Genomic DNA, 14,140 nt, shown 5'->3' with positions numbered 1-14,140 from the left:
ACGTTTTGTGCCAGTACGAGGCCACTCAAACCACTCAGGGCCGCGCTAATGCCGGGTGGTGCGGGCTCTCCAGATGGGGCCAGCCTGCAGCTTGATTGCTCCTATTAAACAGAAATGAGTAAAGCTTTTAAAAGGATCTTAAAAGCTTTTTTAGGAAGTCGTGCTGTTCCATTTTTATTAATTACTCACACACACACCCCCCACACCCCCCCTCTAAAATTTGGTTTAAAGTTAAATGAACGCACAAAAGAACAGGAGTCTACAATGGAGGAAGTTGAACAGTTGGGAAAAAAAATAAAAATATGTGGGTAGGATATTCATTTATCTAAAATCAGTGTTTGTTAGATGGGGCTTCACTTACAGGTAGTAAAAGCAGACGACGTGGCTTCGTTCAGTCTCTTGACTTCATTAAATGAGCCGAGGACGGCACCAAGAGGGGATGTCCTCTGCGGGGGGGGGGCAGTCCTGCAGCCACCACTTGGTCAGCGAGAGCAAGGACACCTGCTTTCGATCCGTAGGAAGGACAAAGATGAAAACCAGCGGCTCTGTCATTGGCCGCGTCACGCAAACAGGGCAGATCACGACAGCCTCTCACGCCCTTTCCTAAGGGGCTCGGGGTGTTGCTGCTGCCGCCACTGCGGGGACGCGATTTCACACGTTAGAGATTCTGTTCAAGAATGTCCGTTTTGTGCTGCCTTAGTCATTGCTGAGAGGATTATATAGAGGAAAGTCCTTCTGTTGTTCAGCAAAAGCACACGAGGGAAACACCCGTTGATGTCAGCTTGACTGTTGCTGTGAATAATGGCTTCCTTCTTAATTGCAGCGTTACACACACACACACTGGTAGTTCTTATTTCAGAGATTTTTAATTAAGCCAAGGCAAAAGTAACCAATGCCTACATGCCTCCTCCCTCCAGAGGTCCACAGAGGTACAAAGGTGCAAAGAAATTATTAGTAGCCTTTTCTAAAAGTTCAGGGAGAAAAAAAAAAAAACGGTTAGCGCCAGAGTAATGAGCTGCTGCATCTCCTTTTCAACGCGGCAAATAAAATCAGTTGTAAAGGCAGTAAGTAGCATATGTGGGTAGATTGACTTACTAAGCACATCTCCACAGCCGAGGTTGTGCCCCACTAGGTGCGGGCTTAATGTTGCTGCTATCTCTGAGCATGACAGGAGAAACAGGGGCTGTGCACTGTGTGTTACTCTATACGTATTTGTAAAGGGCAACCTATTAATAAATCAGGGACACCAATTTGTTACTGGGTGGGTGTTTTAGGAGCAGGGGGTGTGGAGATGGGTTTGGCCCTGATCAATAGAGTGAATGTGAAAAATACATGTTTATGTACTTTATTGAGGAAAAACGTGTCGTTTGAATAGATATTTTCCTGAAAATAGGCAATAAAAATGAATTGAGGTCCAGCCCTAAGCAGGACCTGGTGCCCGTCAGGCGTGGAGAGCCAGCTCCCGGCCATGTGCTGTGTCCCCAGGCTTGGAAATGGCTCCTGAAAGCAGCCCAGTGCCTCACGTCCCGGCAGGGCTCAGTGGGAAAGTTCAGTCTGGCAGAGGGCAAACAGAGGTTATGTGGCTGCTTTGCTTTGGTTTTGGTTCAGTTCGGGCCCCAAATTAGCGAAGGCTCCCAGCAGGACCCCTTGGGTTTGAGCGGGTGTGCAGAGCCGCTTAATCAGCAAAGCCAAGGGCTGATTTTGGGGGGGGTGTGTGTGTGTGATGGGTGCTCACACTGCAGACGGCGTTGACTCATTTTACCTTTATTTGTTACAGACAAGCAGAATGACGTGGAGATTCCTTCTCCCACCCAGAAAGACAGAGAGAAGAAGAAAAAACAGCAGCTCATGACACAGATCAGCGGAGTGAAAAAATTAATGCATAGTTCGAGCTTAAATAACACCAGCATTTCACGATTTGGTGTGAAAACAGAGAAGGAAGACCATCTGGCCAAGGTATGACAGATTCTGGCAGTTCTGGGAGAATCAGTATTCTCTGGAAGCTGGGGATGGGCTGGCTGGACTCATCCCCCCCCCGCCCCTTGTAAAACTGGAATTAGTACCCCTGAAGTGGTGTGGCCATTGCAAACGCTGTCGTTAATGGTACCAGCCCCTGACAGCACAATTTGTGTTCATAAACGCCTTGAAAATATCCCTAAAATAATTGAAAAAAAGTCACGAAGGCTGCTGAGGAAAGCAGTTATGAAATGCAGGAACGTATAATGACGCTGCGTCCAGCAAAGCGCCTGCGGGGCCTTTGTCACTGTCAGGGCATTTCTTCTTGCTACCTGGAAACACGCAGCACAAACAATTCCCTTGACACGCGGAGAAATGTCGTCTCCTTGTCCAAGTCCTTTGGCATCAGCCCTTCACAGTTCCTCCGTGTTCATGTACTTTATTAAGTCTGCCTGTTCCGCGCACTTGCGTAATTACCGTAATGAAGATCGGGTTTGCATCCGTTTAAACTTTCGGAAAATGCGAAAGGTGTGATAAATGCAGAGCTGTCTCCAAAAACCACTGCAACCGTTCTCTTTTTGTCCTGTCCAAAGGAACTGGAAGATCTGAATAAGTGGGGTCTCAACATCTTCAACGTCGCCAGGTATTCCCACAACAGGCCGCTCACCTGCATCATGTACGCTATATTTCAGGTTCGTGATACTCTGATTAGATCTGCTGTTCTTCTACAACACTATTTCAGTTTCTAGCTGCTTCCTGTTTGGCTGCCTTGTGCAGCATGACATCCTTCTTTGAGGTGTTACACACGCGTCTGCTTGTACCGTTTGTCATGCAGGAGCGAGATCTCCTCAAAACGTTCAAGATCTCATCCGACACGTTTGTCACGTACATGATGACGCTGGAAGACCACTACCACTCGGACGTGGCTTACCACAACAGCCTCCACGCTGCTGATGTTGCTCAGTCCACGCACGTTCTGCTCTCTACCCCCGCCCTGGATGTGAGTCCCCTGGTTTGAGCCGAAGCGCTTCACGTCGGGCGCCCGTCGCGTTTAACCGGGGGGATTAAAAAGCTTTAAAAGCGCCGCGTTGCCTGGGTGAAGGGAGGAGAGGAACCCTCAGCCAGCAGCACTCAGACTTGTGAAGAGCAGCGTGCTGCCTGCTCTGCCGAGGGCTCGGTGTGCTGCCGGGGAAACGACCATTCAAAAATTGCAGCAGCATCTTTGCCTGTAATCTCTGTTTCATCTCAAAGAGCACATGCTGCTTGTAGAACTTTCTTCTGAGCAAATGTCCTTGGAAAACCAATTTCAAAAGCACAATTTGTTTCTCTAAATCAGACTCCCAAACTGTGGCAAGATAAAGCGTAAGGACTTTTCTGACAAACTCCTTTTTTTTTTTTTCCTTCCCTAGGCTGTCTTCACTGATTTGGAAATCCTCGCTGCAATTTTTGCAGCGGCAATTCACGATGTGGATCACCCTGGGGTCTCCAATCAATTTCTTATTAATACAAGTGAGTTTTGTTTCAGAAACAATAACAACTTCATCTGCAAACTTGGAAACTAATGGAAATGCATTTTCCATTACAGTGAGGTCACAAATTACGACTTTCAAGACCGCATTGCTTTCTCAAAATATTGTGCAGTAAACTAGTTAGACATTTGGAAACAAAGCGGTAATTAAAATGAAAATCCTAACAAAGGGGGCTATTGTAGTACAATTTGCAAAGTGCCCTCGAGTCTTGTGAATATCACTGCTTGCTAACACGTAATAATTCTTCCAGTCCTGAGTGCAAATTTTATCATTAATACGAGATAAATAATTCTATTGCTATTGACAACGATAAAGCTAAATATTGTGGTTCATATTGTGTTCTGCAACGGGCCAAGTGTGTGTCTTGATTCCAAAATATGGGTATTGTTCTTTTTTGGAAAGTGTGCTTGCAGGACTCAACGCTTTCTGTTGTCAGTGATTCTGAAGCCCGTAACTAAGTCAACTGGGTACTATTTTGTTTGTCAGAAGCGAGCAAAGCGCTGTGTATATTATATACATATGTGCTCTGATTAGAAAACCGCACGCTCTTGGCACACGCGAAGCAAGAAAAAAGAACACTTTCCCCGATTTATTGCGTACAGATAAACTTTTCAGTACCCAGGACAAGCGTTTGCTGTTTGGAATCACACCTTTCCCGTGCCGGAGTCACATCTTTGTGTTTTTCTTGATAGATTCCGAACTAGCCCTGATGTACAACGACGAATCCGTCCTGGAGAACCACCACCTTGCTGTGGGTTTCAAACTGCTTCAAGAGGAGCACTGCGACATCTTCCAGAACCTGACCAAGAAACAGCGTCAGACGCTCAGGAAGATGGTGATCGACATGGTACGAGCCGTGCACGCGCCGCTCCTCTTCTTAAACAAAAACCTGCCTTCTTTGTGTGGCTGCCCCTACTGAGAACCCCTTTTTCACTTCCCTAAAGGTCTTGGCGACAGATATGTCCAAGCATATGAGTCTGTTGGCTGATCTGAAGACCATGGTGGAAACGAAGAAGGTGACCAGTTCAGGCGTCCTCCTTCTGGACAACTACACCGACAGAATACAGGTACATCCACCAGGTCTCCTGGATTTTGTGTGTTTTGTTCAGGACTGAAGAAACTGTGTCCCCGTTTTTACTGTGGCTTTTCAAGGGGCCAGATATAGAAGCTACCGGCCTAAATTTTCAGCGGTCATTTTCTTCTGTTCTGCACCACAGAGAGGTACAAGGTGGTCCCGTATCTCTTAGGTAAAGGGGATTGTGTTTTTAACACTCGGAGCACAGAACTGCCAACACGCACCTTCTTCTGGACTTAATCTATAAAGCCGAGTTTTTGAGGGCTCCTGAATTTCCTTGCTGCTTTCGCCCATTTGCTTCCCCCGTTGAAAAAAGTAATAGCAAGACTGCAAGAACTGGAGTTGTAACTCCATGCCTAAAGCAACCCCTCAGACTGAGCTGAAATTAGTGCTGTCCAGTCTAATCCTCAGTTCCCAGAAATGACAAAGCAGCCCTGGAACAGGGTTCTGTAGTTAGCAGGACAAGATACATCCTGAGCTTCTCTCCACTTTGATGGCCAACTTCTTAAGAACCAGACCCATGGGAAAGCTCTCCTTACCTTTTTATTTAAAACTGCTGATGTTAAGACAGGTCACTCTGTTGCTGTCTTAAATCCTTGCGGCCACAAGTTAGTCAGGCTTTTTTTTTTGTGTTTGTATGTGGAAGGGATATTACTCATTTAATAAAGTTGGGCTCATTTAACCATCTGAGAGCGTGGAAATAAATTTTGAACGGTGAGAAGCACCTGCATTCAAAAAACAAAACCTGTAGGATGGAATTAACATTGCCACAACTCGAGGTGTCTGAAAAAAACTTAAGAGCAGGTTCTGCTTCTGAACGGGACCGTAGCAGCTCGACTCACCCGTGGAGACGCTACGATGGTCATATTTTTATAGTCTGTTGCATAATCGAAGAAACTTGTGGTTAAACGTTCTGAATGAAGCAAGCAGATACAGCTTGAAACCGTCCTCTTTTTTTTTTTTTTTTTTTTTTTTTCCCCACTTGATCTGACGAGTTTTCTGATGAATGTAATTGCAGGTTCTCCGAAACATGGTACATTGTGCGGACTTGAGCAATCCCACAAAGTCTCTGGAGCTGTACCGGCAGTGGACAGACAGGATCATGGAGGAGTTCTTCCAGCAGGGAGACAAAGAGAGAGAAAGAGGAATGGAAATCAGCCCAATGTGTGACAAACACACGGCGTCGGTGGAAAAATCACAGGTAATTAGCCCCGAGCTGCGTTTTTGTACGGCCTAAGCTCGTGTTTTTAAAGCAGAGACAAAATTAAATCTGCTTTCTCGAGCACACTTAGGCAAACAGCCAGCTGTTCAGAAGGTTGGTTCTGCTCAACCCTGACATCCAGCTGTGCCCGAAGCTCATCCAGCCTGGCGAGGCTGTTCAGGCTCCTTGATGTACCCCTTGGCGTCCCCTCGTTTCCAAACCGGAGTTCATCTTACCCTCTTTGTGTCCCAATTTCCCGAGCGAGTTGGTTTCCTTTTGTTCCCCCAGCTTGAAAAGTGCAATTCTGATCTCCCTTCTGTCAGGTCTCTCCTGCCTTTACGCCCTCCCGCCTCCTTAAGTAGCACCTCCTAAACCTGCTGACATCGTACCCACACCGCCAGTCCCGGCGAACTGCAGGGTTAGGGGCTTCTCCCAGCTGGGATCCGCTTCAGGACGCAGGAAAAGTCCAGATGTTGGTCGCTATTCAGCCTCGGGCAGAACAGTTTTGTGATGCGGGATCTGGCCAGTTGAGGCCTGATGGAGCTGCAGTGTGCTGGCTGAAGTCAAAGAAATATTTATTGATGTCAATACAGACCTTAAAACGAGCTGGATATGCCCTTTTTTTTTTTTCTTTTTGAGATTAACTGGCTCATCGCGAGTTCTGATTCATAGATTAAACGGTTTCAAGGTCAGATTTTGTTCTGACCTGTGTAGCACAGGCCATAAAATTTCACCCGGTTAGTCTGTAATGAAGCCGGTAATTTATGTTTGCCTAAACATATTCCAATCTTTATATAATGGTGTCTTGGTTGTTGTTTTTAAATGACTCGAACAAGTCATCATCGAGGTTTTTCAGCTTGAATAAGTAACAAAATTGATGATAATTATTTCCAAATGTTCTCTTGGGCTAAGCCAAGTGGTTTCAAAATTATTCACTCAACCGCATGGTGATTTTGTTGGAAAAATCTGTCTTATTTGTTAACCTAACAAGAAATGAATCCTTCGGCCGGGCTTGGCCAGAAAATGCCCATGTGCTCCACATGTGAGCTCCCAGTTTTTTGTTTCACGTACGCACTTCACAGGGGTTTCAAAATGGCATTTTTGCTGGGTAGAAAGTGCAGGAATTGCACAAAATGGCTACCCCTGAAATCCCAACCAGCGGCAAACGAGAGGGAGGTGGCGTGTCCGTTCTGGAGCGAAGCGAGGAATTGCTTGGAAAATAGGATGCAAGGATTTCAAAGCTCTAGGTGTTACCTCTTTGCATCAAAAGATTTTAAGATCAGTGCTCAGCCATCTGACCAGCAATTTTGTGATTCGGGGCGTTTGTTTAAAGAAGCAATGACCTGTCAGGAGGCGACCGATCTCCAGCCACGGGTGCCGTACAGCCCCTGGGCGTTTTGGGGTGGTGGCGAAGCCCTTAGCTAACCATACAGAAATTTTTTTTAATTTTTTTTTTTTTTTTTCACTTTAAAAGTGCTCCGGAACATGTGCTGCAGGAAAATTTCATCACCTTTTTGTTTAAGCTGCCTCAACAGTATGTTACAATTGAATGTTAATGGTTCTATTGACATCCTGTTGTGTCTGAAGGAGGCATGTGTGACTTCCAAAGCAAACATCTGCGCGTTGAGTCTGGCCCCTCTGAGAGCCATTTTCCTGCTGCACACAAACGTTGTCCAGCGGAGCGAGAAGTGACACATTCTGCCAAGACGGAAGAATTTCAATCCTCTTTATGGCCATTCAGTTTTCTCCATCCTGGACGTACGTCCTCTTAGTCAGACAATTGAAAAAATTGATTTTGCTGGGAGCTTAACGCGCCGCGCGGCGGAAGGGCTGACGGACTCGGCCGCGACCCGCGTGGTTTCCACCGCGGGCACGTCACTCCCTGGGAGCCTTCGTGCGGGAGGAGCTCTTCTTGGGATGAGCCAACAACCTTTCTGTGCTCTTTCTGAAACAAAACGAAAGCTCTACAAGGGCCAGCCCCACCGAGAAACGCACAGCGGCTGCTTCGGCCGAGTAGAAACGCTGAAATGTTCGAAGGGGTAGGGCTGTGAAACAGCTCAGAATAGGTACAGGCTACACAGCGTTGTAAAACGGGCCTAAAGGTCAAACTTCGGTCCGTAATTGGGCACTGGGAGGGCTGGGAGCACTGGTGTTTTCACAGCCACCAGCCCAACGCCCACCCTTGGGTAACGGCGGCGGCGCCATGTCCGCAGTCACTGGGGAATCCAAAGAGACAGCAAACCTCCTCCCTGCTTGGGTGCAGGAAACCGTCGCCTAAAATTCCTCTCTGCACCAACAGCTGGTGAGAGGCATCCCTCCGTGGGATGTTTTTCTCTTCAAAGTGGTGGGTTTCCCCCCAGTTCTGCAGGGATGGGGTTGATCTGCTAGTCAGAAAGGGGTAATTAAAATCACGCCTGCAGCTCTGTTGCTGCGTTGCCCGGCGGCTCCTGCTTTTACTTAAAACTTTCATCCAAGGTTTGGGCTTTTTTTGGACATCAGTCTAGCCCAGTGTTGTAGGTGCAGCTTCGGGTATCAGAGAATTATGTCTGCAGTTTGTGCTGGTTCGGGGACTTGCTCTGGGGTGGGTGTTTTGCTTGTAAAAATGAGGAGTTAACAGCATTTGAACTTTCTAGCTGCTGTCCCAGCTTCCAGCCGTTCCCTTCCCCTAAGAGTGCCTGTTCCTGTGTTTCTCAGGTGGGATTCATCGACTACATTGTCCACCCGCTCTGGGAGACGTGGGCTGACCTGGTGCAGCCCGACGCCCAGGACATCCTGGACACGCTGGAGGACAACAGGAACTGGTACCAGAGCATGATACCTCAGAGCCCATCTCCTCCGCTGGAGGAGCGGGGCAGGGACTGTCAGAGCCTGATGGAGAAGTTCCAGTTTGAACTGACGCTGGAGGAGGAGGATTCGGACGGGCCGGAGAAGGACGGCGAGAGCATCGGCTACTTCAGCAATACAAAGACACTCTGCGTGGCCGAGCCAGGGGAGGAAGATCCACAGAGGGAGGCAAACATAGAAATCGTGACAGAAGACACGTCTCCTGTCGACACATAATGTCCTGTACCTGTGTGAGTGGATTTTAAACACTTGATGAGCATGCAAGCAGTCTCGCGGACTAGCCTGCAGCCTGGGTCTGAGGCCTGTGTCTAACATTGGCTGAAAGATCTTCCCAGCTACTTGAGATTGGAGTCAGGGTTAAAGATCGTGTAGGGAATGATTGCTCAGGAAATTAACAGGTGATTTGCGTTGTGGTTTAAGCCTTGTCAGCTAAGAGCATCACGTTGTCCTGGAGCTGGCTTGGGTCGGGACTGAAGAGTAAATGACACACAACTGAGAGATTTTATACCGTTAGTTTTGGAATTTATACCAGTTAGACTGATAGAAACTACTGATTAATAACTCTCCATATAAAACCTGTCCACCTGACCACCTGTCTGCAGACCTGTGTGCCTTCTTTGTAAACACTTTCATGTCTTTTCGAGAGTCTCTTAATTAAACGCACGAAGTTTAGTACAAAAAGCGACACAAAGTGTTTCCAAATTGCCGGATACTTTTTTGATTCTTCCTGTTACAAGAAGCAGTCTTCCTTTTTTTCATGGGCAATACCTGTCACTTTATTGCAGTTAAATCACTTTTACAGACTAGATGCAAGGGAGAAACCTTCTGGTTTGCATTACTGCACCTTTAATCGTCTTCTTAATACCCCAGGCGACCCATTTAAAGTCACTTCATGCCGTCGGGCACCGTCTCTGTTCGCTTGCTAGGAATAACAGTATTTTTTCCTCCACGGGGTTTTGTTTTAGTCGTGCACAGGGTAGAGGGTAGTTTGTCCCCATGGCACAGCGCAGCACCTATAGAAGTAAGCGTGATAAGGCAGCGTGTGACGCGCGTTCCCCCTCGGCAGCTCCTTGGCTCAGTGGAATTTGCACGCTCGGATATTTGTGTTCCTCTCGCCTACCGTTCACGTTTCCTAGGTTTAGGTCCACCGTCCTCCTCCTGCACTGCCTTGAGCTCTAACACCTCCATTACTGTTTATAACAGTGTATTTATTACGTAATGTATATACTGTAATGTTTTGTAAGTTATTAATTTATATGAATTAACATTGCCTGTGGGCGGCGATGTTAATTGTGTAGAAAACTCGGAATAAGAGTTGCCTTTTTTTCTTGTAACCTTTTGTATTGCATAAAATACAAGAACCTGAACATAGCTGAAGAGACAGACGCAACCCAGGAAGGGCATTCGGGTGGCAGCCGCCCGTGGGGGGGGGGTTTCATCTTCCCGGCGACCCAAGGTAGGGGGGACACCGGACCCCCAGGGCAGCGGGCGAGCGGTTGGAAGTGCTGAAAACCTAGAGGGGAGTTGGGGAGGGGGAGGGAAGGGGGAACCGAAAAAAAAAAAAAAAGAAACCCCCGCGAACGGGCCGGCTTTTAAATGTCACGTTCCAATTTCTGAACAACCCAATGTGAATTTCTATGACAAAAATGTGAACTGATGTAATAATTGTGCTGTGAAACTTCTTCTGACAAAGCTTGTCCGGCATCGTGAGCGGTGTCAATCTCAGTTTGTAAAATATGTTTCAAGCTTTTGGTCCAACTTGTGACTAACTAGTTAATGAAAATAGCACAGTTGTGCATGATCAATGGGTTTGTATGTCTGTTGAACACTGCATTGTTCCAGGTGGTTATTTTATTGTTTCCAAAAGTTTCACACAATGTATGTTATAGTATTATATATTGTGTTCAGATGCATTCTTAAGAGATTTTTATATGAAGTGAATAAATGAAAGCATGACCCTGCCTGCGGCTCTTCGTGCTACTTTTGTGACCAGCTCGGCGTGGGCAGCATCTCAACCGCAGGCGAGAGGCGGCTGCGCTGGGCCGGGACCCGGCTGGCACGGGGAGGGGGCACGGTAAATCTGACCCCTCCCGCGGCCAAACCCCAGTCTTACGAACGGGAAGAGAAGGGTTTTGCCTTCCTGAGCGGCGGCGGCGCGGTGCCGGTGCGGGTGGCAGCGGCGACAGGAAGGCGATGCAGACAGGAAGGCGATGGCCGCGGCCGGCAGCGCAGCCTTCGCCCGGGGCGGCACCGTGGCCGCTCGCGGGATGCTTTCATGTCCCGGCCTGACCCAAAACAACGGATTTTTCCAGTAAAAAGAACATCCTGCTGGCAGGCGGTGGGGGGACGAGGGGACCCCGGGCCACCCGCGATGCCGGTCGGGGTTGGGGGGAACCCCTGTGCATCGCTGATGTGGGGTTCCTGCGCCCGTGGCTCCTGGGGATGCGCAGAGGTGGGAAACGGGATCTCGGGCTGGGAAAACATTTGCAGTTCTGGGTGGGGAATGTGGCCAACGAGGCCAGATGGCAAAAAGCTGAAGTCGCGGGTGAAGCACCAACCCAGGGCCAGCGGGCGCGGTGGGAGGGAGGTGGTGAGCCCGGGTGCAGGGCCGACACGGGCACGGGGGGCTCTGTCCTGGCCCCCTCCCCTCCGCCAGCCCTTTCTCGCTTTATTTCTTTGCCTTCACTCAATTTATTTCTTTCCCTTCACTTGCTTTATTTCATTCTCTTCACTTGCTTCATTTCTTTCCCTTCCAGTGACCTAGTTCTGCCAGGCAGCGGCTTCAGCACGAGTCCGTGCAAACACGGTGGTGTTGCTCTGGCGCTGAAATAACAACGTCCTTTCACTTCTCCTTCTCAGCAGCAGCAGCGGAAACGCTCTGAGGGCAGCTACATTGCAAAACTAACCCTAAACCCTTCAGTTTTCCTTCCGTTTTTTTTGGGGGGGAAACCCAGTTCAGGTGCAGGGCAGCTTGCTGGTTCGCTTTTCCTCTCCTCGGGGGAGGAGGATGCTTCTTGGCTCTGTTTTACCATCCTCACATCCAAAATTCCCGCCGGCCCCGACCCCCCCGTGAGTTGTAGGCTCGGTTGGACGGTGCTGAGGGGTCCCCGCACTCCATCCGTGGTGGTCACCCCATGTGCTGCCTCCAGACACCCCCCCAGGAGGTCCAGGCTGCGCCCAGGGGGGCTGGCACCTGCCGCTGCTCAAATATTGGGGGAGAAGAAGATGGAAAATAAAACCTGCAGGAAAACGGGGTGCAGAAATCGGGGTTTTCTGGGCTCCCAGCTCTGCAAACGGGGAGTGCAAGCGTAGCCCAGGTGTGAGGGGGGTGACCAGGACCCCAGCCCAGCCAGGGGGGCTCAGGACCTCCCGCCTCAGCGCCGCGGGACGAGGGGGGAGCCCACGCTGTCCCCTGTGTCACCAGCAGCACAACTTCAGCAGCGGCCCAGCGAGCGGCAGCCGTCCTCCAGGACAAGAGTTTCCTGCTGAGGGTTTCAGGGGGGGATTTCCTGAAAAAAAAAACTCAATCCCAGGGATGAGCCACAGTTCACTCTGCGCCTGAGCTGCCCGGGGCGCGGGGATAAGGGTCCCGCAGAGCCCCCATCGCTGCCAGGAAACTTCTGACCCGGAGGTCGGCGTTGTTAATAGAAACCACGATGCAAAGAAATAAAATCATAAACCAGCCCTGTCACTTTTTCCCATGGCCCACAGGCGCTGCGCCTGCTCTCCTGGGTGTGGGGCTGCTTTTCCATGTTATTTCCCCCCCCAAGTCTGTAGGAATTTGGGATGAGTGTGGGCACCTGCTGCAAGCCAGCGCCAGTCCCTGCTGCAGCCCGAGTGAAAAATGTTGAAGAAATCTTGGGTTTCTTCTGAGAAAATGTGGATTTCTTGTCTGAATCATGACCTGCAGCAGCAGCTTTGTGCCAGGCCATCAGGCCGGCATTTGTGGGTGTCCCGTGCCCTCGCCGGGCGCCTGGCTGGGGGCAGGGGTGATGAAGTCGCAGCAGTCACCTCTGCATCGGAAGCAAAAACACCCTCAGAAACGTGTTTTTACGGCAGCAGGTGCTGGGTGCCTGGAAGCTGAATGCGTCTGCTCGCCTTTCAGCCCCACCGAGGCTGGTTTCACGTCCACCACGTTCGCGGGGGGCGATGCCCCCGTGTCCCCGAGCACCCCGTGATCCGCAGCCCTGTGCCAGGCAGCGGGACGGAGCATCGCCCAGGTTATCATCCAGCCATGAAACATTTGCAAAGTGCTGGAAGCAGTTTCCCAGCCGAGGAGGTTTAGGCACCACTGGCTTAAAGTTCACCTAAAAGCCCTACAGATGAAAAAAAAAAAAAAAGAAAAAGAAAATCCGAAGCGCTGACAGTTTCATAGTCAAAAACAGGAAGGAGCTGGGGGCTGGTGCACAAAGCACAGATTTTATCATGTCTGTGGTGCTGGAACGGAGCCCGAGGGCTCACGGCACTGGGAGCCTCTGTGTGAAGGGGGGGGTGGGTCTCCCAGTCCTCCCAGTCCGGTAATGGGGATGCCAGCTGGGTCCCAGTGCTGGCCGGGAAGGACGAGGGGCAGGTTCTGGCCCAGCTGTTGTGATTTAAGATGTGTTTGGGTGTTTTCAGCGCTCCCAAACATCCCTTTGGAGTGACACAAGGAGCTCAGCCCCGAGACCTCCCTGTCCCCAAGGGCTCCCCAACACCAAGGGCTCCCCAACCCAGGGACCGTCCCAGCCCCTGTTGCTGGTGGTGAAGCAGCTTCAGACGGGGCCGAGCAGAGGATTTGGGGTACATCAAAGAGTTTTGTTTCACTTCTTCCTTTGCCTTCGTCATCCTCCCACCGCGCTGCCCGGGGGGGGGTCACATCCTGCTTTGGGGTGCACCCTGCTTGGTTTGCGGCGAGCGTGACCCGTGTTGGGGTGCAGGATGCTGCGGTTCAGGGTGCACCGTGCGGCGTTTCAGGGGGTCACTGCCATGTCACCGGCAGATTGCAGTCTGTGACAGGGCCAGGGCCAGGGAGCCGTCCCCAGGGAGCGCGGGGACCCCGGGCACAGGGCTCAGCCTCCTTCAGTGCCCGCTGCCAGCCCCATCCTGCCCATCGCCCCTGCACAGCTGCACAGCCCCATCCTGCCCATCGCTCCTGCACAGCTGCCAGCCCCATCCTGCCCGCACACAGCTGCCTGCACAGCTGCACAGCTCCATCTGCCGAGGCCCCGGCCCACTGCAGAGCTCAGCGCAGGATGCTGCACGGCCGGGATGTGCACAGCGGGGATGTCCCTGGCGGGGGACACAACTGGGACACGCACCGGCGGGGTCCAGCACAGCTGGAGCCACGCACAGCTGGACACCCAGACAGCTCATGGCGGGGCCTCAAACAGCTGGAGGCGAGTCCAGCTGCAGCCCCGGACAGCTGGAGCCCTGCACAGCTGGATCAATGCACATCCGTGGTCCTGCACATCTGGATGCCCCAACAGCCACACATCTGCACATCTGTCTGCCCACACAGCTGGATCCCTGCACATCTGTCTGTCTGCACAGCTGGAG

At 50.6% G+C, this 14,140-nt stretch overlaps 1 protein-coding gene across 1 annotated transcript in view; it reads left to right on the top strand.

The window, feature by feature from the left end:
• PDE4B (phosphodiesterase 4B) overlaps positions 1–10,566 on the top strand; it is a 182,838-nt gene extending 172,272 nt beyond the window's left edge. Inside the window, exons 10-17 of the mRNA XM_026853854.1 lie at positions 1,778–1,956; positions 2,550–2,648; positions 2,792–2,956; positions 3,366–3,465; positions 4,178–4,332; positions 4,430–4,552; positions 5,579–5,761; positions 8,456–10,566. Of these exons, the coding sequence (XP_026709655.1) occupies positions 1,778–1,956; positions 2,550–2,648; positions 2,792–2,956; positions 3,366–3,465; positions 4,178–4,332; positions 4,430–4,552; positions 5,579–5,761; positions 8,456–8,821 (1,370 nt within the window). The 3' untranslated portion in view covers positions 8,822–10,566. The remainder of the gene's footprint in view (positions 1–1,777; positions 1,957–2,549; positions 2,649–2,791; positions 2,957–3,365; positions 3,466–4,177; positions 4,333–4,429; positions 4,553–5,578; positions 5,762–8,455) is intronic.
• Positions 10,567–14,140: the final 3,574 nt, after the last annotated feature.

The sequence above is a fragment of the Athene cunicularia genome (assembly GCF_003259725.1).
Source record: "Athene cunicularia isolate RWA chromosome 8 unlocalized genomic scaffold, athCun1 chr8_part1, whole genome shotgun sequence".
Lineage (NCBI taxonomy): Eukaryota > Metazoa > Chordata > Aves > Strigiformes > Strigidae > Athene > Athene cunicularia.
This window is presented reverse-complemented; position numbering and strand designations above follow the sequence as displayed.